This window comes from Rhinolophus sinicus, chromosome 14 (assembly GCF_057876585.1).
Source record: "Rhinolophus sinicus isolate RSI-liver-muscle chromosome 14, RSI-T2T, whole genome shotgun sequence".
NCBI classification, from domain to species: Eukaryota; Metazoa; Chordata; class Mammalia; order Chiroptera; family Rhinolophidae; genus Rhinolophus; species Rhinolophus sinicus.
Window position 1 is genome coordinate 8,237,144 of NC_142514.1, and position 24,122 is coordinate 8,261,265.

At 46.5% G+C, this 24,122-nt stretch overlaps 1 protein-coding gene across 1 annotated transcript in view; it reads left to right on the forward strand.

The window, feature by feature from the left end:
• Positions 1-24,122, forward strand: part of TNFRSF8 (TNF receptor superfamily member 8) — a 64,825-nt gene that overhangs the window by 32,204 nt on the left and 8,499 nt on the right. Inside the window, exons 5-12 of the mRNA XM_019756324.3 lie at positions 493-586; positions 957-1,117; positions 3,394-3,507; positions 6,300-6,431; positions 15,634-15,727; positions 16,013-16,149; positions 17,551-17,649; positions 17,807-17,860. Of these exons, the coding sequence (XP_019611883.3) occupies positions 493-586; positions 957-1,117; positions 3,394-3,507; positions 6,300-6,431; positions 15,634-15,727; positions 16,013-16,149; positions 17,551-17,649; positions 17,807-17,860 (885 nt within the window). The remainder of the gene's footprint in view (positions 1-492; positions 587-956; positions 1,118-3,393; positions 3,508-6,299; positions 6,432-15,633; positions 15,728-16,012; positions 16,150-17,550; positions 17,650-17,806; positions 17,861-24,122) is intronic.

Genomic DNA, 24,122 nt, shown 5'->3' on the forward strand with positions numbered 1-24,122 from the left:
ACTCCCTTATGTTTAGGTATCTGTAAGCTGTCTACCCACAGCCCCAGGCTTGCTTCCTTTCCAACCCCAGTGGAAAGATAACTTCTCCTTCCTACATTTTCAACAACCAAAAACAAAACTTCGAAACTGTATCTCATAGACATGGCTTGGGTCGTGAGCCCATCCCTGAGCCAGTCCACCATGGCCAGAGGAATGGAATGGATTTATTGGTCCAGTCTGGTCCCATGGTTACTCCAGAAAGGGTAGGGGCTGGGAATCAGTCAGTCCCAGCCCCTAAACACAAATACTGAGATTGGGAAGAATAATTCTCTGGGGAAAATCGGGCTGCTTTACGCCAAGATGGAACGGATGCGAGGCAGGCACAAACAGCCGATAGCCACTGTGTTTCCTAAGCGCCCCATCCTGGACTATGGTTTGTGGTGGTAAAAGTCAATTCCTGGAGTCTTCAGACCCATCAGTACCAAGTCTGGAGGCATTGTGTCCCCCCTGCAGGTACAGCGGAGAGGGACACTGTCTGTGAGCTGCCTTCCCCAGGGGCCAGCCCTGACTGCAGCACCAGCCCAGAGGACTGCAAGGCACCTGCCAGGTGACTACCCGCCCTCTCGCATCCAGCTAACCTTCGTGTGGGGCTGTCTCACGCCACAGGATGCCCAGGACTCAGCTGGGCTGGGGGTGCGGGTGGAGTTCAGCTGGGTTGGTATCAGGGCTCCAGGGTGCCTCTCTTCCAAGCCCACAGTCATTTGAGGCCCTACTGTGTGTCCAGCCTGCTCTGAGTACACAGAAGACCCAGCAGCCTAGAAAATAGCCTTTGTTTCCAGGAGCTGACAGTGGACCTGCTAGAGACTGTGGGCAGAGGATCTGGGGACCCTTTCTCTGTAGAAACGGTTATCCCTGAGCACAGACCTCCCCTGCCCCATCAGAAGAATTGTCAGTCCCATCTCCGGCTTCTTTTCCAGTGGCACCACCCTCCAGGCCAAACCCATCCGGACCTCAGTAAGCTCTAATGCCAGGACCACACTTCTCGGCGGGGGCCCTCCCTTCACCCCGGAAAATGATTCCAAAATGATGAGGGATCCCAGCTCTCTCCCCTCCATGGGGAAGCCCAGTCTGGATCCAGGTAATTTCTTCAGAGAAGCTGTGGGCTCTTTCCCAGAGCAATGGTGTCTGATTGGTGGGTGGGCGACCTGTGTGTGGTGGTCTGAGCCACTGAGACCAGACCTTCCCCAGTGGGGCAAGAAGAGGTCTGAAGGTCTCCTGGGGCTGAGGCCTCGAGGGCCAGAGTAGGTAATGGAAGGACTTGCTCATTTAATGCCACTTTTAAGCACGGTCTGTTTGCCAGACACTGAGGTAGATGCTGGTGCTTCTAATAGCACAGGTGAGCCTCTGCGAGTATGGATTTGATGCCCTCATGGTTCCCATGGTGACAGATGGGGGGGGGGACCAGTTTACTCCTGTTTATTACTGAATAGCCAGCTTTCCACTGACATTATACATTGCTTATCCAAATCGTTTTTGGATATTTGAGTTGTTTCTGCCTGTTGGCTATAATGAATAACGAAAAACAAGTCATTGTTATGAATGTATGTTTTCATGTCTCTTGTTGTATTTTTTTAAATTGATTTGTAGGGCTTCTTATAATTCTGGGTTTTGAGCCCTTTGTCCTATAGTTATGTCTCCATATCCTCTGCCGCGCTGGGCTTGCCGTCTTGTTCTCTTTATGGTGTCTTTCCATGAAGAGATGTAGAACTTAATGTGGTCAAATTGCTCCATCTTTCCTTCATGACGAGTGCTTTGTAAGTCCTCCACTGAATTCTCAAAGGCATCCTACACTTATTTTCTAGGCTTACTACTGTTTTGCCTTTCATGTTTAGCTCTGCCGTCCACTCTGGCTTTTGGGTGTGGCGTGAGGCAGTGGTCACGTTAAAAGTGTCCACGAGGATATGCAGTTGAACCAGCACCACGTATCCAATGAACCGTCCTTTCCCCCTGGATCTGCATGCTGGCTCTGTTGTAAATCAGAGACGTGCGGCTGTGGTTCCGGCTGCTATTCTAGTCCATGGGTCTTTTTGTCTGTGCTGTGTAAATACCATATTATCTTAATTACTGTCGTTTTTTCAGTAAGTCTCCATGGATGGTTGAGTAACTTCTCTAAGTTTGTTCTTCAACAGCGTATTGGCTATTCTTGGTCATTTGCATTTCCACATACCTTTTATTTTTTATTATTATTTTTTAAAGATTTTATTGGGGAAGGGGAACAGGACTTTATTGGGGAACAGTGCGTACTTCCAGGCCTTTTTTTCCAAGTCAAGTTGTTGTCCTTTCAATCTCAGTTGTGGAGGGTGCTGTTCAGCTTCAAGTTGTTGTCCTTGTTCAGTCTTAGTTGTGGAGGGCGCAGCTCAGCTCCAGGTCCAGTTGCCGTTGCTAGTTGCAGGGGGCACAGCCCACCATCCCTTGAGGGAGTTGAACCGGCAACCTTGTGGTTAAGAGGACACGCTCCAACCAACTGAGCCATCCGGGAGGCAGCTCAGCTCAAGGTGCTGTGTTCAATCTTAGTTGCAGGGGGCGCTGCCCACCATCCCTTGCGGGACTCGAGGAGTTGAACCGGCAACCTTGTGGTTGAGAGGATGCGCTCCAACCAACTGAGCCATCCAGGAGCTCAGCGGCAGCTCAGCTCAAAGTGCCATGTTCAATCTTAGTTGCAGGGGCGCTGCCCACCATCCCTTGTGGGATTCGAGGAATTGAACTGGCAACCTTGTGGTTGAGAGCCCACTGGCCCATGTGGGAATCGAACCGGCAGACTTCGGAGTTAGGAGCATGGAGCTCTAACCGCCTGAGCCACCGGGCCGGCCCCCACTTATTCGTTTTATTAATGTACCTGCAGATTCTTTGGGGTTATCTGTGCCCTCGGCGACATCATCTGCCCATAACAGATTGACAGATTCCTTTCTAAACCTTAGCACTTTTATTTCTGCTTCTTGCCTCATTGCGTTGCCTGGGATCCCCGTATTATGCCGCTTAGTTGTGAGAGTAGGACGTCCTTGGCTTGCTGTTGATCTCAAAGGGAAAGTGGGTACCAAAGCTTGAGGAGGGCAGTGACACAGCAGTGAGCGTGGGGAGAGGGTGCTGGCAGAGTGGAAATGGTGGCTCATTGGTGGGGGGGACTGGAAGCCCCGGGGGAGGGGTGGAGGAAGGGGGAGGCTCAGGACCTCTCCTCCTGTGTGGCCTTAGACACATTCCTTGCCTCTTGGAGTCTCACGACTCCCTCTGAAGGGCTGATTTGACATGTGGAGTCTGGGAGCTGGCTGTGGAGCTGGGAGGCTTCAGTGATTGGGGGGGAGGTGAGGCCTCTGCCCACGTGGCCCCGGCCTGGAGCTTCTCTGCTTCTTTTCCCAGGGCCGTCCCCGCAGCTGTGCCTGCAGGGGTCATCTGACTGCAGGAAGCAGTGTGATCAGGACTACTTCCTGGATAGGGACGGTCGCTGCAAGGCCTGTGTGAGCTGTTCAGGAGGTAAGAGCTTTGTCTTTCCTCCAGGGGTTCCTTCCAGGGAGCAGGGAGTTGGGGTCTCACAGGAGAGGCTGAGAGTCTGGGGGTGGAGAGCCCACGTTTGGTCTTGGACTGCTCAGCCCTTGGGAACCTGGTTTACCTCTGGCGTTTTGAGCAGTCAGCTTCTAGTGACTCCCAGTCACCACTGTGGGTTTTTGATGGCAGGGACCCCTTTTCAGAGAGCTTCCATTCGCTCACTTTCCTGCAGGGAAACATTTGTTCATCACCTCCCTGTTCTAAACTTGTCTCATGATTTTTCATAACTATCATGTGATGCACGGATTGCTATTGTCCCCATTTTATAGAAGAAGAAACTGAGGCTCTGGGAAGTCAAGGGAGTTCCAAAGGCCACAAGCCCTCGAGGCTGGGAGGGCTGGAGTTTGAACGTAGGGCATCTGCCACCAGGTTGTGGGCTCTGGTCACTCCACTGTGTGCCTCTTAGAGCACACCCTGGACCAGCACTTATGGAGTGACTGCTGTGTACACGGTAGGATGGGGTCTTGCCCGTGTTTTCCCTGTGGCCCGCTCACCGCAGCCTCATAGCACCCCCAACTGCCCCATGACTTCCATGACGGCCACACAGAGCAGGGGAGGTGACCTTGGACCCAGGCTGCCATTGTTGTTAGCTGCCCAGCCCACTCACAGAAGTCATTGGGGGAATGCATGATTCTGTCTCCTTGTCCAGGGTTTCTTTCATGCACCAACCCAGACCAGAGTCAAGGGAGGCCAGAGAGAGGAAAGAACACTCAATCTGTCATCCCTGGGGGCCACTGTTCCAGTTACTAAGGCCACATAGCAAATTTTCTTAAAACTTAGTGATGAGAAACAAACCATTCATTGTGCTCATGGATTCTGTGGGTCAGAGTTCAGACAGGGCAGTGAGAGGACAACTGGTCTCTGCTCCCCGTCATCGTCTGGGGTCTCAGCTGGAAAATACAAAGGCTGGAGGCTAGAATCATCTGAAAGCTTATTCATTGATGTGTCTGGGGCTTCAGTTCCTCTCCATATTGGCCTCTGTGTGGCTTACTTTGGGCTGGAGACTGGATTATCTCAAGGCCTGGTGACTGGATGCCAAGGATGGGGTGGTGGGCGGTGGGGGGTGTGGTGGAGAAGCCACATCCCTTTTTATGACCTAGCCTCGGAAGTCCCGCGGTGTAACTTCCCCCACATTCTACTTGTTGAGTCAAGGGAAGGAAAAACTCAAGGTTCTTGGTGGGTAAGTGGAGAGCTCTGGAAGAGTAGACAGGGCCAGAAATATTGCTGTGGCCGTTGTTGGAAAAAATATAATCTATCACAGCCACTACTTCAGATGGAGAAACAAAATGGCTCTGGGCCCACGAATTCCTTTAACCCTCATAGTGGAAGCCCTGTGAGGCAATGGAGTGGATAGAGCACAGGGGCTAAGAGCATAGGCTCTGGAGCTCAAGGGTGTGGGTTCAAATCTTGGGTCAACCACTTGGTAGCTTAAAAACTCCAACTCCAGCAAGTTTCTTAACCTCTCTGTGCTTTGGTTTCCTCATCTGTAAAATGGGTATAATAACAATCCGACCGTGTTTCCCTGAAAATAAGACCTAACCGGAAAATAAGCCCTAGCATGATTTTTCAGGATGACATCCCCTGAACATAAGCCCTAATGCGTCTTTTGGAGCAAAACTTAATATAAGAACCGGTCTTATTTTGGGGAAACACGGTATCTCAGAGAGTTGTTGTGGGAATTAAATAGGTTAAATTAGATTAATCTGCGAAGAGTGCTTAAGAATACTGCCATATGCACGTGCTTATATTAATGGTAATGATAATAGCTGTCATCGTCCCAAGCCATCTCACTGACTGCTGAGCCCGCTCTTGCCCTGCTCTGTACAAATTTCCCAAATCCTCTCCAGTTTCCGCTCTCTCTGGAGGTTGCAGGAAGAGACTGTACAGTCCCTTATCTTTTTCATGTGAGGTCTCTAAGTATCCCACCCAGGAGAAGTATTCTTACTGAACAAGTCACATTTGTCTAATCTACTGATGCAATGAATTTATTTTTTTACCCATAAAGAGAGCATGCAAAATATTCCCGAGCATATATAAGTGCATTATTATACTTCTTCTTTTACAAAACCTCTAACGTTTTATTTTTTGCTTTTGAAAACAACAACAACACTTTTTATCGATTGAAAAATTCAAACCTATTCAGAGGTAGAGGGAATCAGAAATGGTTACGGGCCATCCCCATTTTAAAGACTCATCAAGTCGCGGCCAGTTATGATTCAACTATGTCCATGCCCACTCACCCCCGTCCTCTGGGTTAGTTTAACAGCTTTATTGAGCTGTAGTTGATGTACAATAAAATGCACATGTTTAAAGTGTGCAATTTGGAAAGTTTTGACACATGGGTGCCGCTGTGAAATCATCACCACAATCAAGACAATAAAGTAGCCATCACCTCCAAGAGTTCTCCTGTTCCTTAGCATCCCTCCCACCTTTCCCCACCTCTGCTCCCATTCCCAGCCAGTCATTCTGCTTTCTGTCACTGTGGACTAGTTTGCATTTTCTAGCATTTTTGATGAACGGGATCATATAGTATATACTCCTTTCTCGTCTGCCTTCTTTCACTCAGCTTAATTATTTTGAGCACGGCGGAAGATCTGCTCAATGGAACAAATGAGCATTTGCTCCTGGGCCAATGCTTCTCTGCCCTCCTGGGGGTTCTCTGCACCCCCTGCCCTTGCCATCCCCGGTCCTTCCCCATGACCCTTCTTTGTGTCCCTTAGGTGACCTCGTGGAGAAGACACCTTGCACGTGGAACTCCTCCCGCGTCTGTGAGTGTCGACCGGGCATGGTCTGTGTCACATCAGCCACCAACTCCTGTGCCCGCTGTGTCGCTTGTCCCATCTCCCCACCAGGTAAGGTCACCAAACGCCAGCGTGAGCAGTCCACACCCCCAACCAAGGGGCAGAGGTCTGTGCCCCTACAGCTATGCCTCTCCCCACCCCCAACTGGGCAAATGACCTTCAACCCCAGCTGTTAACTAGGTCAGGTTTGGGCTTTGTTTTTTCTTTGAATAGTTAGATCCAGTGAGGGGAATAAAATCCAAATTTGTCATTTTGGTAAGATGATTTTGGAAAAAAAACCCCAAAAACTTTGTATCGTTGATGATTTTTTGAATTCTTTTTCCTAAAATTGTTGGGCTGGTAAAATCTTGAGTTGTTTTCTAGGCTGTTTTATTGACTCAAGATAGATGAATATAAGTTTATGAAGAGGCTTCCAACTCGAGATGGTGGACATTTGCTAGAGCACAGAAAAGTATAACCCCTGGACAGTTGGGGGGGGGGGGAAGGGTTCATCAGCAGCTGAGAGATTTCAACAAATTTCTAGGAGGTAGAAAACAGAGGGAAGGGTAGTGACAAATGAAACCAAGTGGAGGAAAGATCACCCCAGAGTTTGTTCCACGAGGGCTGCAGGAAAAGTGAGGGGTAACTTGCTCATAAGATCCCCAGAGAGGTTCTGGGCTCAGAGCAGGCAAGTCAGACAAAGGATGCAAGTGAAATGGAGAAACTGCAAGATGCAACTTCATTTTGAATATAAAATTTAAAAATTTCTAACAATGGTATACCATGGGCACTGGCCAGTCTGAAAAGATGGTGCCTGGGTTTTTACCCCTGATGACAATAATCGACGTTTTGGCTAAAGACACTGAGGGGATATCTATGGAAAGCTAGGGCTACCGGTGTGGTACTGCCCTATGGTCTTTACCCTATTGTATATTCTGCAGTAAAGCCCTCTTTGTGTGTTTGGGAGTACGCCCTGTCAATAGGCTATCTCTGCTCAGTCACTGAAGTGACGACTGCCAGCTCACACTTCCCACCTGGAGGCACAGAGTTCCCAGGTGGACCTCCTACTCAGGGAAGAGACCCATTTTGAAAAGGACGTACTAACAACACAGCAGAAGAAACCCCACTAGCTGCTGGAATATTCAGCGCAATCCTTTTTCTTATAATGTAAATGAACAGTAACGATCTTCAGACTTTGAGAGAAACCAGAGAATAATAACATAGGCAAACAGGAAAACTTACTACAGATGAAGCAATGATCAATCTAGGAATACAAGAAAACTGAATAGAATTTGATTAGTCCACAGAAAAATTCCAGACGTTGTTAACATCCAAAAGTGAGAAGAGAATGCTATGGAAAAGGAACAATGAAGGAATAGAGGACAAGAGATAACTTTTAGAAAGTGTGCTTCTTACCCACCTATTGCCTCTCAGCTCCCAATTCACCCTTCAGGACCCTGTCAGCGACAAAGGATTGGACTCTTCAAGCATTTCTCCTTGTGAGCACGATGTGAGGCTTTGCCAGTAGAGGGCGCTGGGGGCCATTGCAGGAGGATAGAGGCTCCTCCGCGCTTCCTTTGGTTTTTGTTGCTCCTGCGACGTAGTCTGTCAGCAGGGCATGTGGGTGGGACATCAAGTGGTGCCCTACCTAAGTTGTGCTCCCAGAGTGGACAGTGCCTTGGCAACCTCACAGCCCGAGCCTAGGCCTGCTGACCACCTTAGTGTGGCCCTCCCAGTTGGCACATTCCAGGCCTCATGCCTAATTCCCTCTGTGTACCCCGTACCAGCCTTGGGTCTTCCAAACCTCATTTCTTGCAGCCCTTCCCAACATGGTCACTGTGTGCTCGAGGCCTTGTACCCACAGTGGTGCCCCAACTTTCCCTGTGTACCTGACCTGAAAAATAGGAGGTTCAGGAGGAAAGGGCCTACCAAGAGCAAAGCAGGATAAATGAAAATGACTTATGCCTAGACGTAAAAATCTACTACCATTTATTTATTTAAAATTTTTTTCAATTACGGTTGACATACAATATTATATTAGTTTCAGGTGTACAACATAGTGATTAGACATTTATATGCCTGATGAAGTAATCTCCCCAATAAGTCTAGTACCCATCTGGCACCATACATAGTTATTAAAATATTATTGACTGTATTCCCTATGCTGTACTTTACATTCTGTGACAGTTTTTATAAGTGGCAATTTATACTTCTTAAATTCTTAACCTTTTTCACCCATCCCTCAACCCCTCTCTCATCTGGCAACTATCAATTTGTTCTCTGTATCTGTTTTGCTTGTTCTCTTATTTTGTTTTTTAGACTCCACATGTAAGTGAAATCATATGGTATTTGTCTTTCTCTGACTTATTTCATTTAGCATAATATCTTCTAGGTTCACCCAAGCTGTCCCACATGGCAAGATTTCATTCTTTTTTGTGGCCGAGTAATATTCCGTTCTATAAATGTACCACACTTTCTGTATCCATTTGTCTACTGATGGACACTTAGGTTACCTCCATATCTTGACTATTGTAAATAATGCTGTAATGAACATAGGAGTGCATATATCTTTTATAATTAGTGTTTTGGATTTTTTTCAGGTAAATACCCAGAAGTAGAATTGCTGGGTCATAAGGTAGTTCCATTTTTAATTTTTTAAGGAATCCCTTACTGTTTTCTGTAGTGGCTGCACCAATTTGCAATCCCACCAAAAGTGCACAAGGGTTCCCTTTTCTCCATATCCTCTCTAACACTTGTTTGTTGATTTATTGATGATGGCCATTCTGATAGGTTATGAGGTGATATCTCATTGTGGTTTTAATTTGCATGTCCCTGATGATTAGTGATGTTGAGCCCCCTCATATGCCTATTGGCTATGCATTTTCCTCTTTGTAGAAATGTCCTCTCTGACCATTTTTTAATTGGATTTTTTTTTTTTTGGTGTTAAGTTGTATGAGTTCCTTATATGTTTTGCATATTAACCCCTTATTGGATGTATCATTGGCATATATCTTCTCCCATTCAGTATGTTGTCTTTTTGTTTTGTTGATGGTTTTCTTCGCTGTGCAAAAACTTTTTTTGATGTAGTCCCACTTATTTATTTATTTTTTTCTTTTGTTTCCCTTGCCTGAGGAGACATATCTGGAAAAAAAAAGAAAAAAAGAAAAGAAAATACTACTAAGAGTGGTGTCAAAGAGTTTACTGCCTATGTTTTCTTCTAGAAGTTTTATTTTCTTCTAGAAGTTTTATTTTCTTCTAGAAGGTTTTGGGCCTAACATTTAAGTCTTGAATCCATTTTGAGTTTATTCTTGTATATGGTGTAAGAAGCTGGTCCAGTTTCATTTTTTTCATGTATCTGTCCAGTTTTCCCAACGCTATTTATTAAATAGGCTGTCTTTACCCCCTTGTATATTCTTGCCTCCTTTGTCATATGTTAAATGAACACGTAGGCATAGGTTTATTTCTGGGCTGTCTGTTCTGTTCCATTGATCTGTAAGTCTGTTTTTATGCCAGTACCATGCTGGTTTTTTTTTTGTTTGTTTTTTTTAGATTTTATTGGGGAAGGGGAACAGGACTTTATTGGGGATCAGTGTGTACTTCCAGGCCTTTCTTTTTTTTTTTTTTTCCCCAAGTCAAGTTGTTGTCCTTTCAATCTTAGTTGTGGAGGGTGCCATTCAGCTTCAAGTTGTCCTTTCAGTCTTAGTTGTGGAGGGCGCGGCTCAGCTCCAGGTCCAGTTGCCATTTTCTAGTTGCAGGGGGCACAGCCCACCATCCCTTGCAGGAGTCAAACCGGCAACCTTGTGGTTGAGAGGACGCATTCCAATCCAACCAACTGAGCCATCCGGGAGCTCAGCGGCAGCTCAGCTCAAGGTGCCATGTTCAATCTTAGTTGCAGGGGGCGCTGCCCACCATCCCTTGCGGGACTCGAGTAATTGAACTGGCAACCTTGTGGTTGAGAGCCTGTGCTCCAACCAACTGAGCCATCCAGGAGGCAGCTCAGCTCAAGGTGCCGTGTTCAATCTTAATTGCAGGGGGCAGAGCCCACCATCCCTTGCGGGACTCGATTTGTTGAACCAGCAACCTTGTGGTTGAGAGCCCACTGGCCCATGTGGGAATCGAATGGGCAGCCTTCGGAGTTAGGAGCATGGAGCTTTAACCACCTGAGCCACCGGGCCAGCCCAGTACCATGCTGTTTTGATTACTATAGCCTTGAGGTATAGTTTAATATCTGGTAGTATGATAACTCCAATTTTGTTCTTCTTTCTCAAGATTACTTTGGCTATTCATCGCCTTTTGCAGTTCCACATAAATTTAAATTTGTTCTAGTTCTGTAAAAATGCCATTGGTATTTTGACAGGAATTGCACTGAAACTGTACTGATTGCTTTGGGTAGTAGGGACATTTTAATGATGTTATTTCTGCCTATCCATGAGCCTGGTATAGCCTTCCATTTATTCGTATTTCTTTCAATTTCTTTCTTTAGTGTCTTATACTTTTCTGAGTACATGTCTTTTACCTCCTTGGTTAAATTTATTCCTAGGTATTTTATTCTTTTTGATGCAGTTGTAAGTGGATTGTAATCTTAATTTATCTTTCTGATAGTTTGTTAGTGGTGTGTAAAATACAACTGATTTCTGAATGTTAATTTTGTATCCTGGTCCTTTACTAAATTCATTTATCAGTTCTAATAGTTTTTTTGGTGGAATCTTCAGGGTTCTCTCTTTATAATATTATGTCATCTGCAAATAATGACAGTTTTACTTCTTCCTTTTCAATTTGGATGCCATTTATTTCTTATCTGGTTGCTGTGGTTGGGACTTCCAATACAACGTTGAATAAAAGGGATAAAAGTGGACATCCTTGTGTTTTTCCTGATATTAAAGAAAAGGCTTTCAGCTTTTCACTATTGGGTATGATGTTAACTGTGGGTTTATCATATATGGCTATTATGTTGAGGTATGTTCCCTATATCCCGCTTTGCTGAGAGTTTTTTATCAAAAATAGATGTTGGATTTTGTCAAATGCTTTTTCATCTATTGATATGACCATACAATTTTTATCCTTCATTTTGCTTATGTGGTGGATCAAGTTAATTGTTCCGGATCTTGAATGGAATTATAGTTACAGGGAAGTATACATTCTTCAAAATTCATCACTGTACACTTAGGGGACATTTTCTTCTATATAAACTATGCCTCAATAAAGTTGATTTCAAAAGAAAAGAACTTTAAAAATGGAGACTACCTTTAAATATCAGGAGCTATTTAAATTATTTATTTATATTATTTATCAGGTTTCTCTTAAATAAAATTAGAAGGTTTATAGTCACTACGCCACCTTCCTGCAGGAGCACAGTTGGCTGGAGATGAGGACCACCGTTTTTCCATTTTGATTTTTTGAAACACAAATCTGATTGTCTCAGCCAGCTATCGCTGCAGGAACAGTGCATTACAAACAACCCTGATATTCATTTCAGCGTTCATCTCTCACTCTGTAGGTCAGCTGGGTGGCTCTGCTGTCTTGCCTGGGCTCCTAGGTTTGGTTTGGGTTTGCTCTGTGTGTTTCTCACTCATACTTTTGGGACCCAACAGGGGCTGGCTACCCACCTGGGGCACAGTTTCCTCATGGAAGTAGTGGAAGTACATAAAGGGGGGTGGGGTGAGTGGAAGAACAGCCTGGACACAGGCACACTGTCACCTCCATCCTGTTCTGACCAGACAAGTCACACAGCCACATTCAGGCATCAGTGAATCCTGGAGATAGACAGACACTTGCTTCGACCTGGAGGAGCTGCAGAGTCACCTGGCAAACGGTGTTGATAGGGCAGGGTAAGGAGCTGGACCCATAATGCAACCTACCACACTGATCTCATCCCATCGCTAATTAAAATCATCACTTTGGGAAGAAAGACCCGACTTTTAAAAATAGTTTTATTGAGAAATAATTTCTATGCCATAAAATCTATTCATTTTAATGTACAATTCCATGATTTTAAACAAATTTACAAAGTTGTGAAACTATCACCATGGTAAAAAAATAATAAAAATAGGGCCAGACTCTTAGAAACAATAAACAAATACAGCAAAGTTGGAAGATACAAAATCTAGGTACAAAAATCTATTGTGTTCCTATATACTAACAATGAAATTTCAGAAAAAGAAATGAAGAAGACAATCCCATTTTCAATTGCAACAAGAAGGATAAAATAACTAGGAGTAAACTTAGCAAAGGAAGTGAAGGACCTGTACACTGAAAACGACAAGACATTGTAGACAGAAATTGAAGAAAACACAAAGGAGTGAGAACATATTCCTTATTCATGGATTGGAAGAATCAACATAGTTAAAATGGCTACATTACCTAAAGCAATACACAGATTTAATGCAATCCCCATCAAAATCCCAATGGCATTTTTCAAAGAAATAGAACCAAAAAAAATCATCAAATTTGTATAGACCACAAAAGAAAAAATAACAAAGCCGGAGGTATCACACTCCCTGACTTCAGCTTGTACTTCAAATTAACAATAATCAAAACACTGGTATTGGCAGAAAAACAGACACATAGACAGAACAGAATTGAGAGCCCAGAAATAAACCCACACATATATGGGTAACTAATTTTCAGTGAAGGAGCCAAAAACACACAATGGAGAAAGGAAAGCCTCTTCAATAAATGGTGTTGGGAAAATTGGAAAGCCACATGCAAAAGAATGAAACTAGACTGCTATCTGACACCATACACAAAAATTAACTCAAAATGGATTAAAGACTTGAATATAAGACCTGAAACAATAAAATACATAGAAGAAAACATAAGAACTGAACTTAAGGATCTTGATCCCAGAGAGGTTTTTGACCCCAAAGACAAGGGAAGTAAAAGCAAAAATAAATGAATAGGACTACATCAAACTTAAAAGCTTCTGCGCAGTGAAAGAAACCATCAACAGAACAAAAAGACAGCCAACTGAATGGGAGAAGATATTTGCAAACGATACCGCTTATAAGGGGCTAATATCCAAAATATATAAAGAACTTATACAACTCAACAAAAACAAACAAACAAACAATCCAATTAAAAAATGGACAGGGGACCTGAACAGACACTTCTCCCAAGAAGACATACAAACGCCCGACAGGTATATGAAAAGATGCTCAACCTCACTAGCTATAGGGAAAATGCAAATTAAAACTACAATGAGATACCACCTCACACCTGTTAGAATGGCTATTGTCAACAAGACAAGTAATAACAAGTGTTGGAGAGGCTGTGGATAAAAAGGAAACTTCATACACTGAAATAGTTTCAGCCACTATGGAAAACAGTATGGAGTTTCCTCAAAAAATTAAAAATAGAGCTACTATATGATCCAGTAATCCCTCTTCTAGGTATCTACCCCCCAAAATTGAAAACATTTATTTGTAAAGATATATGCACCCCTATGTTCATTGCAGCATTGTTCAGAGTGGCCAAGACATGGAAACAACCTAAGTGTCCTTCGATGGATGATTAGATAGAGAAGATGTGGTATATATACACAATGGAATACTACTTGGCCATAAGAAAAGATGAAATACTGCCATTTGTGACAACATGGGTGGATCTTGAAAACATATAAGTAAAGTAAGTCAGATGGAAAAGGACAAGAACCATATGATTTCACTCATATGTGGGATATAAATCAGAAAGCAACAAGCCAACCAAACCCAACCAACCAACCAACCAACCAACCAACCAACCAACCAACCAACCAACCAAACTCATATAAGACACAGGCAACAGTATGGTGGTTACTGGAGAGGAAAGGGGGAGGGGGAGGATGAAGGGTACAGGAAGTCAAATATATGGTGACGGAAGGAGACTAGACTTTGGGTGGTGAGCACACACTACAACATATAGATGTTGTATTATAGAATAGTACAACTGAAACTTACATAATTTTATTAACCAATGTTACCCCAGTAGATTTAATAAAACAAAAATGGGGTCAGAGCTGCCATCCAAGAGGAATTGCCTTGCATGTCTTATGCCTCAAACCTTTGGAATGTTAAAACCAGGCAAAATAGCCTTTGGACTGGACCTAAAGCAACATTGTATCCCAGAGAGCTGTTTGCAAAAATAACAGGAAAGCAAATATTATGACTTCCGGACAGAAATTTAAAACGTTTTAGAATTAACATCACTGTGTTATCTGCACTTATAGAAATGCCTTCCTTCTGTTGATGTAATTAATATTCTATTGCTGTAATTTCTTTCTATTGATATAATTGTTCCCCTTCCCTTTATCAAAAATATCCCTTGTCTTTGCCTCCTAATTTGAATACTATTTGGGTTTCCGCCTGAATCAGCGCTTCCCAAATAGCTTCTTTTGGACCTTGTGGCCTCTCACTTTGGCCTTTTGTTTTTTAAATAAAAGGTTAATAGCAAGATCTAAGAAACCTTGTGCCTTTTAGTAGTCAAACCCCTGCCCATCCCCAGCCCAGACAACCACTAATTTACTTTCTGTCCCTCTAGATTTGGCATTTTTGAGACATTTTCAGAATATGTGTTCTTCTGTGTGGGGCTTTTTTCACTGAGCATAGCACTTTTGACCTTCATCCATGCTGTAGCATGTATCATTAATACTTTGTTCCTTTTATTGCCAAATGATATTCCAGTGTACAGATACACTACATTTTGTTTATCCATTTACCAGTTGATGGCTATGTAGGCTATTTCTACTTCTTTGACTACTATGAAGAATGTGCTATGAACAAGTGTGTACAAGAGACCTGACTGTTTTAATGTGGTCGCACCCCAGCCTCTTTGGCCTTCCCCCGGCCTCTCCCATGCTCTCTCTTCCCTCCCCACCACTGGGCCTCTCCACCGTCTATTTCCTCTGCTTAGATATCTCCACCTTGCTCACATCCCTGCAATCCTTTCCTCAGAGAAGCTTCCAGTTCAGGCAAGGATGAGTCCCCTGTTTCAGGGACCCCAAGTGCCCTAGTGTGACATCTGAGTCTCAGCCTGTGAGCCACCGAAGCTGGGGATCTTGTATATTTTACTTGCTACTCCCAGCTCCCAACACAGTCCCCGGTGCATAGTAGGTGCTCAATAAAGAGTTGCTGCATGGAGGAAGGGATGGAGAGAGGAAGGGAGGAGACAGACCCAGGACACAAACCTGGGTCTGCCCAGCTGCAGTGTCCTTCTGGCCCTGCTGTGCTGCCTCCCTAGAAGTCACCAGTCTCTTCTGGGAAAGGCTCCTTGCATTGACTCTTAAGACCACTCTCTACAGGTACAGCTGAGAAGGACACCACCCATGAGCCGCCTTCCCCAGGGACCCACATTAACTGCAGCACCAACCCAGAGGACCATGAGGCACCCTCCAGGTGACTCCCTGGCCCCTTGTGGGGCCAGCTGGGCTGGGGTGGAGGTGGGGCCCGGGTTGGGTCTCTGTGCCAAGCTTGCAAATCATTTTGGAGGATGTGTGCCCAGCTCTGTGCTGGCACCACTGGAAAGCCAGAGAGCCTAGCGTGCCTGGCAGAGACTGTGGGCAGATCTGGGGACTCAGGCCTCGTCTATTCCATCTATAGAGAAAAAGAATTATTCCCGCTCACACAATTCCTTTCTCCCATCTCCATCGTCAGTTTTACCTCTTGCTTCTCTCCCTGTAGCACCACCCTCTATCTGGCAGAGTCCCAGACCAGTGAGGGACGTGGAGGGGGCATTACCCACGCCCGGGGGGATGCCTCCATCTCAACAAGTGCTCCCATCTCTTTCTCCTCCATGGGAAGGCCCCTTCTGGTTTCAGGTAATGATCCCCCCCCTCCCCAGGGCCTTCCTCCCAGGGGGCCAGAAGAAGGGAGGCTCCTCCCTGGGTGATGGCATCCGTTGGGTGGGGGGACTAAGGTGGACCCCAGGTTTCTGGCTTCTTGGACAGGGGCTGTGGCTCTTTCACTTGCTAGTGATTATTCCTGAATTCTTGTGAGTAGGGATTTCATTCACAGCTTCCTGCCCCGTGACCTGTAATTGCTACCCAGGAAGTACTTGGTGAATAATTTCGTGACCTTGACTAGTTGCTTAATGCCTTTGAGCCCCACGTTTCTCGCGTGTAAAACTGTACCAGCATGTACCACGCAGGGTGGTATGTAGCGGGCAGCAATCCCTGCTCCCTGTAGCCATCCGCTCTAAGTGCCCCTCGTTTTAGAACCTGCAGGCACTAGGTGGCGGTAGTTCTGAGGCCAGCGGTTCTCAAAAGTGTGGTCCTGGAGTTGCAGCGTCAGCAACTTGTTAGAAAAACACATTATGGGCCCCACCCCAGCCCCACGGAATCAGAGTCTGCATTTTAACACAGTCCCCAGGAGACTCATTTGAACATTAAGTTTGAGAAGTACTTATCTGGCACATACAACTTTTAAACATCTGAAAATGCACTAAAAACAGTAACTAGTGACACAATCTCCGTGAGCGACCAAAGACAAAATGAGGCAAATTAAGTACTAATATGTAAAGAAATGTACCCAGATAGCGGTTCAGTGCGTGGGCGCTGGAGTCTCCCTGGCCTGACCCGAGACTCGATTCTGCCATTTACCCTCAGGGTGATTTTGACTGAGTCACTTAACCTTTGGGAGCCTCAGTTTCCCTCGCTTGTGAAACGGAGATGGTAACGGCCCCCATGGCATAGGGCTCTCGATTCCCTCACTCAGGAAACACCTGCTGAGTGTGTTTGTGTGCGGAGTACAGCCCATGCTTGCCTTCACGGAGCTTCCGGTCCAGACAGGAGTCTGGAAGCTTTAGCGGACTCGCCACTTCACCCTCTGCCTGCCAGCTGCCCAGGGCTGCATGTCACATGTGTCCTGCTCCATAGTCCCCCAGACTCTGTCCCTTTGGACCTCAATTCCTTCATTCTGGCTCCTTGACTCCCCAATTCCTCACCCTCTAGAAATGGTTTGCTCTTTTCTTCACTATGAAGCCACCCTGGTGGGCTTCCTGGAGCCAGGTGAGGGAGGGCAAGTGGGTAAGGACTGGACCAGATAGGTACAGGGTCTGGGTTTCAGTCCTGGCTTGGAAAAGGCCCGGCTCCTGGCGGCCACGTGGAGGCGAGCGCTGTCCTGCGTGGTTGCACAGGGCCCCTGGCTCACTACCCCCTAACGTAGACTTTGGGGGCCACCGGCGTCAAGGCAGAGAGTGAAGGGCCACCTGTGTGTTCCAGAACCCGTGCTCTGGCTGATCGTGCTGCTACTGGTGGTGATTGGCTCCAGCTCCTTCCTCCTGTGCCACCGTAGGGCGTGCTGGAAGTGGATTCGGCAGAGTGAGTGGATGTGTCCTTGGGTCCCTGGGGAGGCCAGGTGCACTGTGCTAGCCGGGCCTGGGTCCCTGCTTCTGCCCTGCCATGCCCTGTCCTCTGACGCTCTCTGAAGCTGGCACCTCCAGTTCTCTTCCTGATGTCATTCCTGATGTCGTTTCAGAGCTCCACCTGTGCTACCCAGTCCATACCTTCCGGCCCAAGCCGGACCCCGTGGGTAAGTGTCCCGATGTCCAGAGGGGCTGCTCGAGCCACACAGACACACAGCAGCTGTGGGCCCTGGGCTGAGGGCTCCCTCAGGGTCCCTCTGCGTGGTTTCCCACAAGCTGCTCCTTCCATCTCTGCAACCTCATGTGTGATGGGCAGCTAATGTGGGTGGAAGCCATGACATGCCCTGAACAGCGTGTGGAGGGAGTGCTGGCATGAGGGTTTAAAACTCCGCTTAGCTTTTCATTCCTTCCTCTTTTCTCTCTCTCCTCAGCCTCCCTACTCCTTCCCTCCCCATTCTTCCCACTCCCTCTCTCCGGTCACTGAGGGACATGGGGTTCAGTAGGGTAAGCTGATAGGGCTGGTTCTACCACTTATAAGCTACATGACTTTCAGTGAGTTACTTAATTCCTGTGTCTTAGTTTCCTCGTCTGTGACATGCGGACAGTGGGACCTACTTCAGAGGGTGGGCGTGTGCATCAGTAGAGGTGGGGCCTGTTAAGTGCTGTACAGAGTGCCTGCTTGCGACCGGTGCTCAGTGAGCTGTGGCCACTGTGTTTGCTGACTGGCCTGTGTCTGGGGTCTTGTTCCTTACCAGGGATCCCAGGCCCTCCTGAGTTCTGGCCTGTTCTGAACCCCTCCCTGGTCCCATCCTTGCTTTCTGATCTTTGCCCAGCCTCCAGGGCAAATCCTCCAGGCGCCTTCTGGAACCCCTGGCCCTCCCCCCCCAATCCAGGCAGCAGAACTCTTCCACCTGTCACCTGGGGGTGGGGGTGGGGTCCCAGCCATCTTGTGCCAAGTATCTCCTCTCTCCTGTGCAGCTCTTGTCAAGGGAGGGCAAGGCCTTCCTCGGCACTGTGTATGCTGGGCCCTGACCACAGGGGAAGAAGCGAACGCGAAAGAGCTTCCCTTTCTGGTTTCAAGGCAGGCTCCCCCAGAGGGTCTCCGTGAGCCAGGAGCCCCAGGGGAAATGGGTGGTGCTCTTCATTCTGTAAGGAAGTGGATAGCTGGCCCAGGGCCACACAGCCCAGTAAGTGCCACTGCTAGACTCAGGTGCTAGCCCTTGAGATTTCGGTTTTGTCTGAAGAAGGCTCAGTCCTGCCCCCTCTTCCTTCCTCCCCGCAGCTTTGTCTACTACCCCATGCCCACCCAGTAGCCCAGTTGTCAGCCCCAGGCCAGGCCATGGCCCCTTGCCCCCCTCTCCTCAGGACCCTCGGAGAGCCTTGCCATGGCCTGACTTTTGACTTGGGCACAAAAACCCAGTCCATTGAGGCATGTTTTGAATTTGATGAGTTTCACAAGCAGGTGCTAGTGTTCCCTTTGCAAGGGGGGTTTTTGTGTTTTGATAGTTTCAAGCCTTTTTCCATGAGCTGTCAGGCTCAACGTCTCATTGAAACCCGTGTTTGCTTTCTTGACATTTTTCTAGTATTAAAATTTCCATTGCCGTCAGTTTATTTTTTTCTTCGAACCTTTGTGATAGCAGTTTTGTGACATGCACAAAAGGAGAGAAAGAAAGAAAAAAGCACCTTCCCTTGAGAAGCCAGGTCTCCAAGGAATCCCAAGCCCTGAGACTCAGTGATGGCCATCCTGTTTAGGGTCAGTTCTGGCCCTCTGGCTTCCGGTGGGTCCCTGGGGGTCTGGGTCTGCAGGCCCGAGAGGCAGGAAGGTGAGGCCAGGATCAGTACGCAGAGCACAGTATGAGAACGGACTGAGCAGGGTGGACACCCATCTCTCTGGAGCTACGGGTGCCGCAGGGGTGAAGAAGTGTTCATTCATCAATTCGCTCATTCATGTATTCAGATCATGTCATTGAGCGCTTCCTAGTGGCTCTGTGCTGGGTACAGAAACTCCTGGCTCTCCTGAGCTTTTAGACCAGTGTCAGTTGCTTAAAGGGACTAAAGGCTAGCAGGATGGAAGTGTGCACCCCAGCCCTCCCTGCCCTGGAACTGCGTGGCTGTTGGGGGCATTTGGATTGTTTAACAGCACATTGGAGATGTGGGTAGGCTGCCCTTCAGATGCTCAGCAACCACCTCTTGAATTCATTTGACTTTGTGGTGTGTGTCCTTGGTGGCAGGCACATCCGTGATCTCATTTGTCCTGGTGAGGCACCCACTGTTACTGCCCCATTTCACAGACGAGGAACCAGAGGCACAGGAAGATGAGGGAACTTGTCGAAGGCCACGTGTTTACTAAGCAGTACAACCAGGCTTTTGCTGGTGGTGAGATTTTTGTGCAAAGCGTCTCTCGCCCTCATACTATTGACATTTGGGACCAGATAATTCTTTGCTATGGGGGGTTGTGCTGTGCACGGCAGGGTGTTAGGCAGTTTCCCTCGTCTCTTCCCACCAGATTACTAGTAGTACCTCCCTGTTGTGACAACTGAAACTGTCTCCAGCCATTGCCAAAGGTCCACTGGGGGCAGGGGGGAGTCACTCCTGGTTGAGAAACACTGATTAAAATTCTTTTAATCCTTCATTTTAGTGAACACTAAAGTCATGACTTTATCTGTTACGTCAGGCAGCTTTATATTGAAAAAAAAAAATTTGTTGTTGTTTTGAAACACTTTCCAACTTGCAGAAAAGTCTCAAGTACAGTACCAGGAACTTACTTTTCCTGAACCATTTGAGAGTAAGTTACTGACCAAATACCTTATCATCTCGATACTTCAGTGTGTATCTCACACACTATAAGGGCGAAGTTTTACACAACCGGAGGAGAACTACAAAAATCAGAGAATTCACCTTGATGCATTACCCCAACAAATTCTTAGACCCCATGCAAATTTCTTCTTTTATCCCATTTATGTCCTTTTATAGCAAGAGAATCCAGTCCAGAATCTTGTGCTGCATTTGGTTGTCATGTCTCTAAGAGTCTCCTTGATTTGGGGTCAGTTCCTGTCTCTTCTTTCATGTTCATGACCTTGGCACTTTTGAAGATTCCACCAGTGATTCTGTAGCTGTCCCTCACCTTGGATTTTCCTGATGTTCCCTCACTACTGGACTCAGGTGGAGCGTCTTTAGTGGGGAGCATCCAGGAGTGACGCCGAGCTCTTCTCTGTGGCATCCATGCCCCCAGGCCTTATGTTGTCCCTTTCCTGGGGTGGTTCGCCTTGAGCACTAGATTGAGGTGTTTCTGCCGTGCGGTGCTTCTCCACCGTGAAGTTGCTCCCTTCTCCTTGGTAACTGCTAAGTATTTTGAGGGGAGGTACTTGGAGGCTGTGTAAATAACCCGTTCTTCATCAGACTTTCCTTTTCTTCATTTATATATTTATATCTGACTCATGGATTCCTACTTTAGTCTGCTGCCATCATTATTTAGTTTGGTGTTCACATAGACCCCGGTTAGGTGGGGGCTACTTCAAGTTGGCTGCTGTGTCCTTTTGTCCCCATCCTTTTGTGTGTGGAGCACTTCTTTACTCTAAGATGTTCCCAGCTTAGCTTGTACTTTCCTGCCCCACAAGCTTTGGGGTCGGCCATCTCTCCAAGGAGCAGGATTTGAATTGAGGAGTGCCGCTTGCCAAACTGGATGAACCTCTGCCAAATTCCTTCCTTATGTCTGTTCCGCTTCCCATAGCAACTGGGACCCCAGGACAGAGAGGGTATAGGACTGAAAGGGGAGAGTGATGGTGATGGAAGGGACTGATAATTCGATAATTCGTGAGTCAGAACCCACGAGCTCAGCCACAGCGGCCCTCAGGGCAGTTCTGGGGTACCATGCACTTGTCCCAGGGGGCGTGCATCCTGGATGTATTGGATATGTTTATGAGAAGATCATAGTTATTCCCAAAGCAATAAAACCAATAAATGAAGACAGTGGACTGAAGCAACACTTTTAGGGGAAAAGCACTTACAAAATCTGACCTCTGTACTTGGCACAATGTGTTCTGGGTCTTTATCAAACAACACACGTGGGTTATAACTCAGCTGGAGGTAGAGATTGGTAACTTCTGGATCCTATTTTTTCACCTTATGTTATTTTGGCCTTGTTTGTGAAAGTCAGTATTGAAAGCTGATTTTCTCTTCAGTGTGCTAGAGTGTCAAGCCACATTAACATCCTGGGTCCCACTACGTGCTAGGCAGCGTCCTGGGCACCTTCTCTTTGTAATGTTTAAAAATTTGAAATAGACTTTGTTTTTTAGAACAGTTTTAGATTTACAGAAAATTTGAGAAGATGACACAGAGAGTCCCCATATACCCCACACCCACTTTCCTCTATTATTAGCAGCTAACATTAGTATGGTAGGTGCATTTCTCACAATAAACGAACCAATATTGCATTACTACTAACTAAAGCACATACTCTATTCATATTTACTTAGTTTTCACCTAATGTCCTTTCCCTGTCCCAGGATCCCACTCAGGACACCACATTATGCTTAGTCCAGAATCTCGTGTTGCCTTTGGTTGTTATGTCTCCAGAGTCTCCTTGATTTGGGGTCAGTTCCTGTCTCTTCCTTCACGTTCATGAGCTTGCCACTTTTAAAGATTCCACCAGTAATTCTGTAGCTGTCCCTAATCTTGGGACATGATGTCTTCTTAGGCTCCTTTGGGCTGTGACAGTTTCTGACTTTCTTTGTTTTCGATGACTTTGGCAGCTTTGAGAAGGGCTGCTCAGTTATGCTGTAGGATGCCCCTCTATTGGAATGTTTTCCTCCTGATTAGACTGGGGATTATAGGTTTAGGGTAGGAGACCACACAGGCACATGGTCATTTTTATCACCTCATGTAAGGGGACATGATCTCAACATGATTGATCATTGGGCACCCTCACTTTCAAGATCTCATTTACTCTTCATAAAAACCCTCCAAAGTTGGTGCGATCCGTCCCATTTTCCAGATAAGAGGACTGAGGCTGGGAGAGGTAGAGCAATGTGCTGGGAGAAGTTTCAACACTCTAGGGTTGCTAGGTTGCCTCATTGTTTGGCATCTGGCTTGCTTTCAGCTTGTTGGTCATTATAAATATCACCAGTGTGTGAGGCCCTGTTTTCTTTTGGGTTGTTTCCTGAGGGTGTGTCCCTGAGGAAGGATTACTGGGGCAAAGGCTATGAGATTTTTATTGCCAGATGACTCTTGAGAAAGATGGAACCAGTTTACGGGCCATGAGCAGCTGTGTTCCTGTTTACCCATGTCCTCTCCAAGACTGAATTTTATCATTTTTATTTATTTGTCTCGTTACTTTGTCACACACTCTCCCTCACTCCACCGCCCACCATCCCTGTGACTTGGTGCCAAATCACAGTTGGCTGTTTGCAGAACTCAAAATCACTCTCAGAAGACGATGATTCGGCTTCACTGACCTCGTTTCAAAGAATGTGCCTCACTCAGGCCAGGGAGTGTTTCTCAAAGTGGTCACTTGGGCAGTGGACAGTGGTCGCCTGGTGGGAGTGAGCCACGCCCCTACCCCTACAGGTGACCACTATGCTGGGAATAGCCATTATCAGACTTCGTAATCTCAGGACATTTATTCAATCAACAATCAAGAATCATGTCATTTTACACACGCACTTCTTTTCATCATCATTCTGGTCTATTTCCCCATTAGACACTTTTCTACCTGCTGATGGGCATTTAAAAGGGACCCATAAGAGTGTTTCCCAGACTGACCCAGTGTCCGCACAGCGAGTTCAGTCTGCCCATCTTATTTGCGTTATCGTGGTTGGTCGGCCTCCAGTGAATTTTCAGCTAGGATTCAGGGCTGGTGGTTCCCCGGAGCTGCTAAAACCAGAGAGGAGGTTGTGGAGGTGACTTAGCTGGCATACTGGCATCTCTAGCAGATTTCTCTGGTTGGGTGTGCCCACCTAACAGCAAGGTATTCTGAGTAGGTGGCCTCCTCGAGACTCATAAAAGGCTGTGCGTCCCTAGGGGATCGTCTGCCCCTGGGAGTTGGTTTGCTCTAGGACAGACCAGATGCCTGGACACCACTGTCCACTTTCTCAGAGGCATCTTTGATGGTTAAATGTCAACATACACTTGGTCATGATCTGGCACCGTACTTAATGTGAGAAAAAAATTAGAGTGGAGGGTGGGGGTTTGGGAGGAGAAGATAAAGGTGGTGCCCTAAGAATCATTGCTTCAGCACCTCCCAAGCCTACTGAAGAGTTGCAGGGAGTGAGGTGACTGGTGACCAGTTGTCCACCTCCAAGGTGGTCACATGGGTTCTTCTAGGCATGGCTAATGGAACCCCGAACTCAGACTGGCCTGAGCCAAAAAGGTTCTGGGATTGACTGGCTTCAAGAACGTCTGACTCAGACTTTAAAGACATCCTCTGGGACT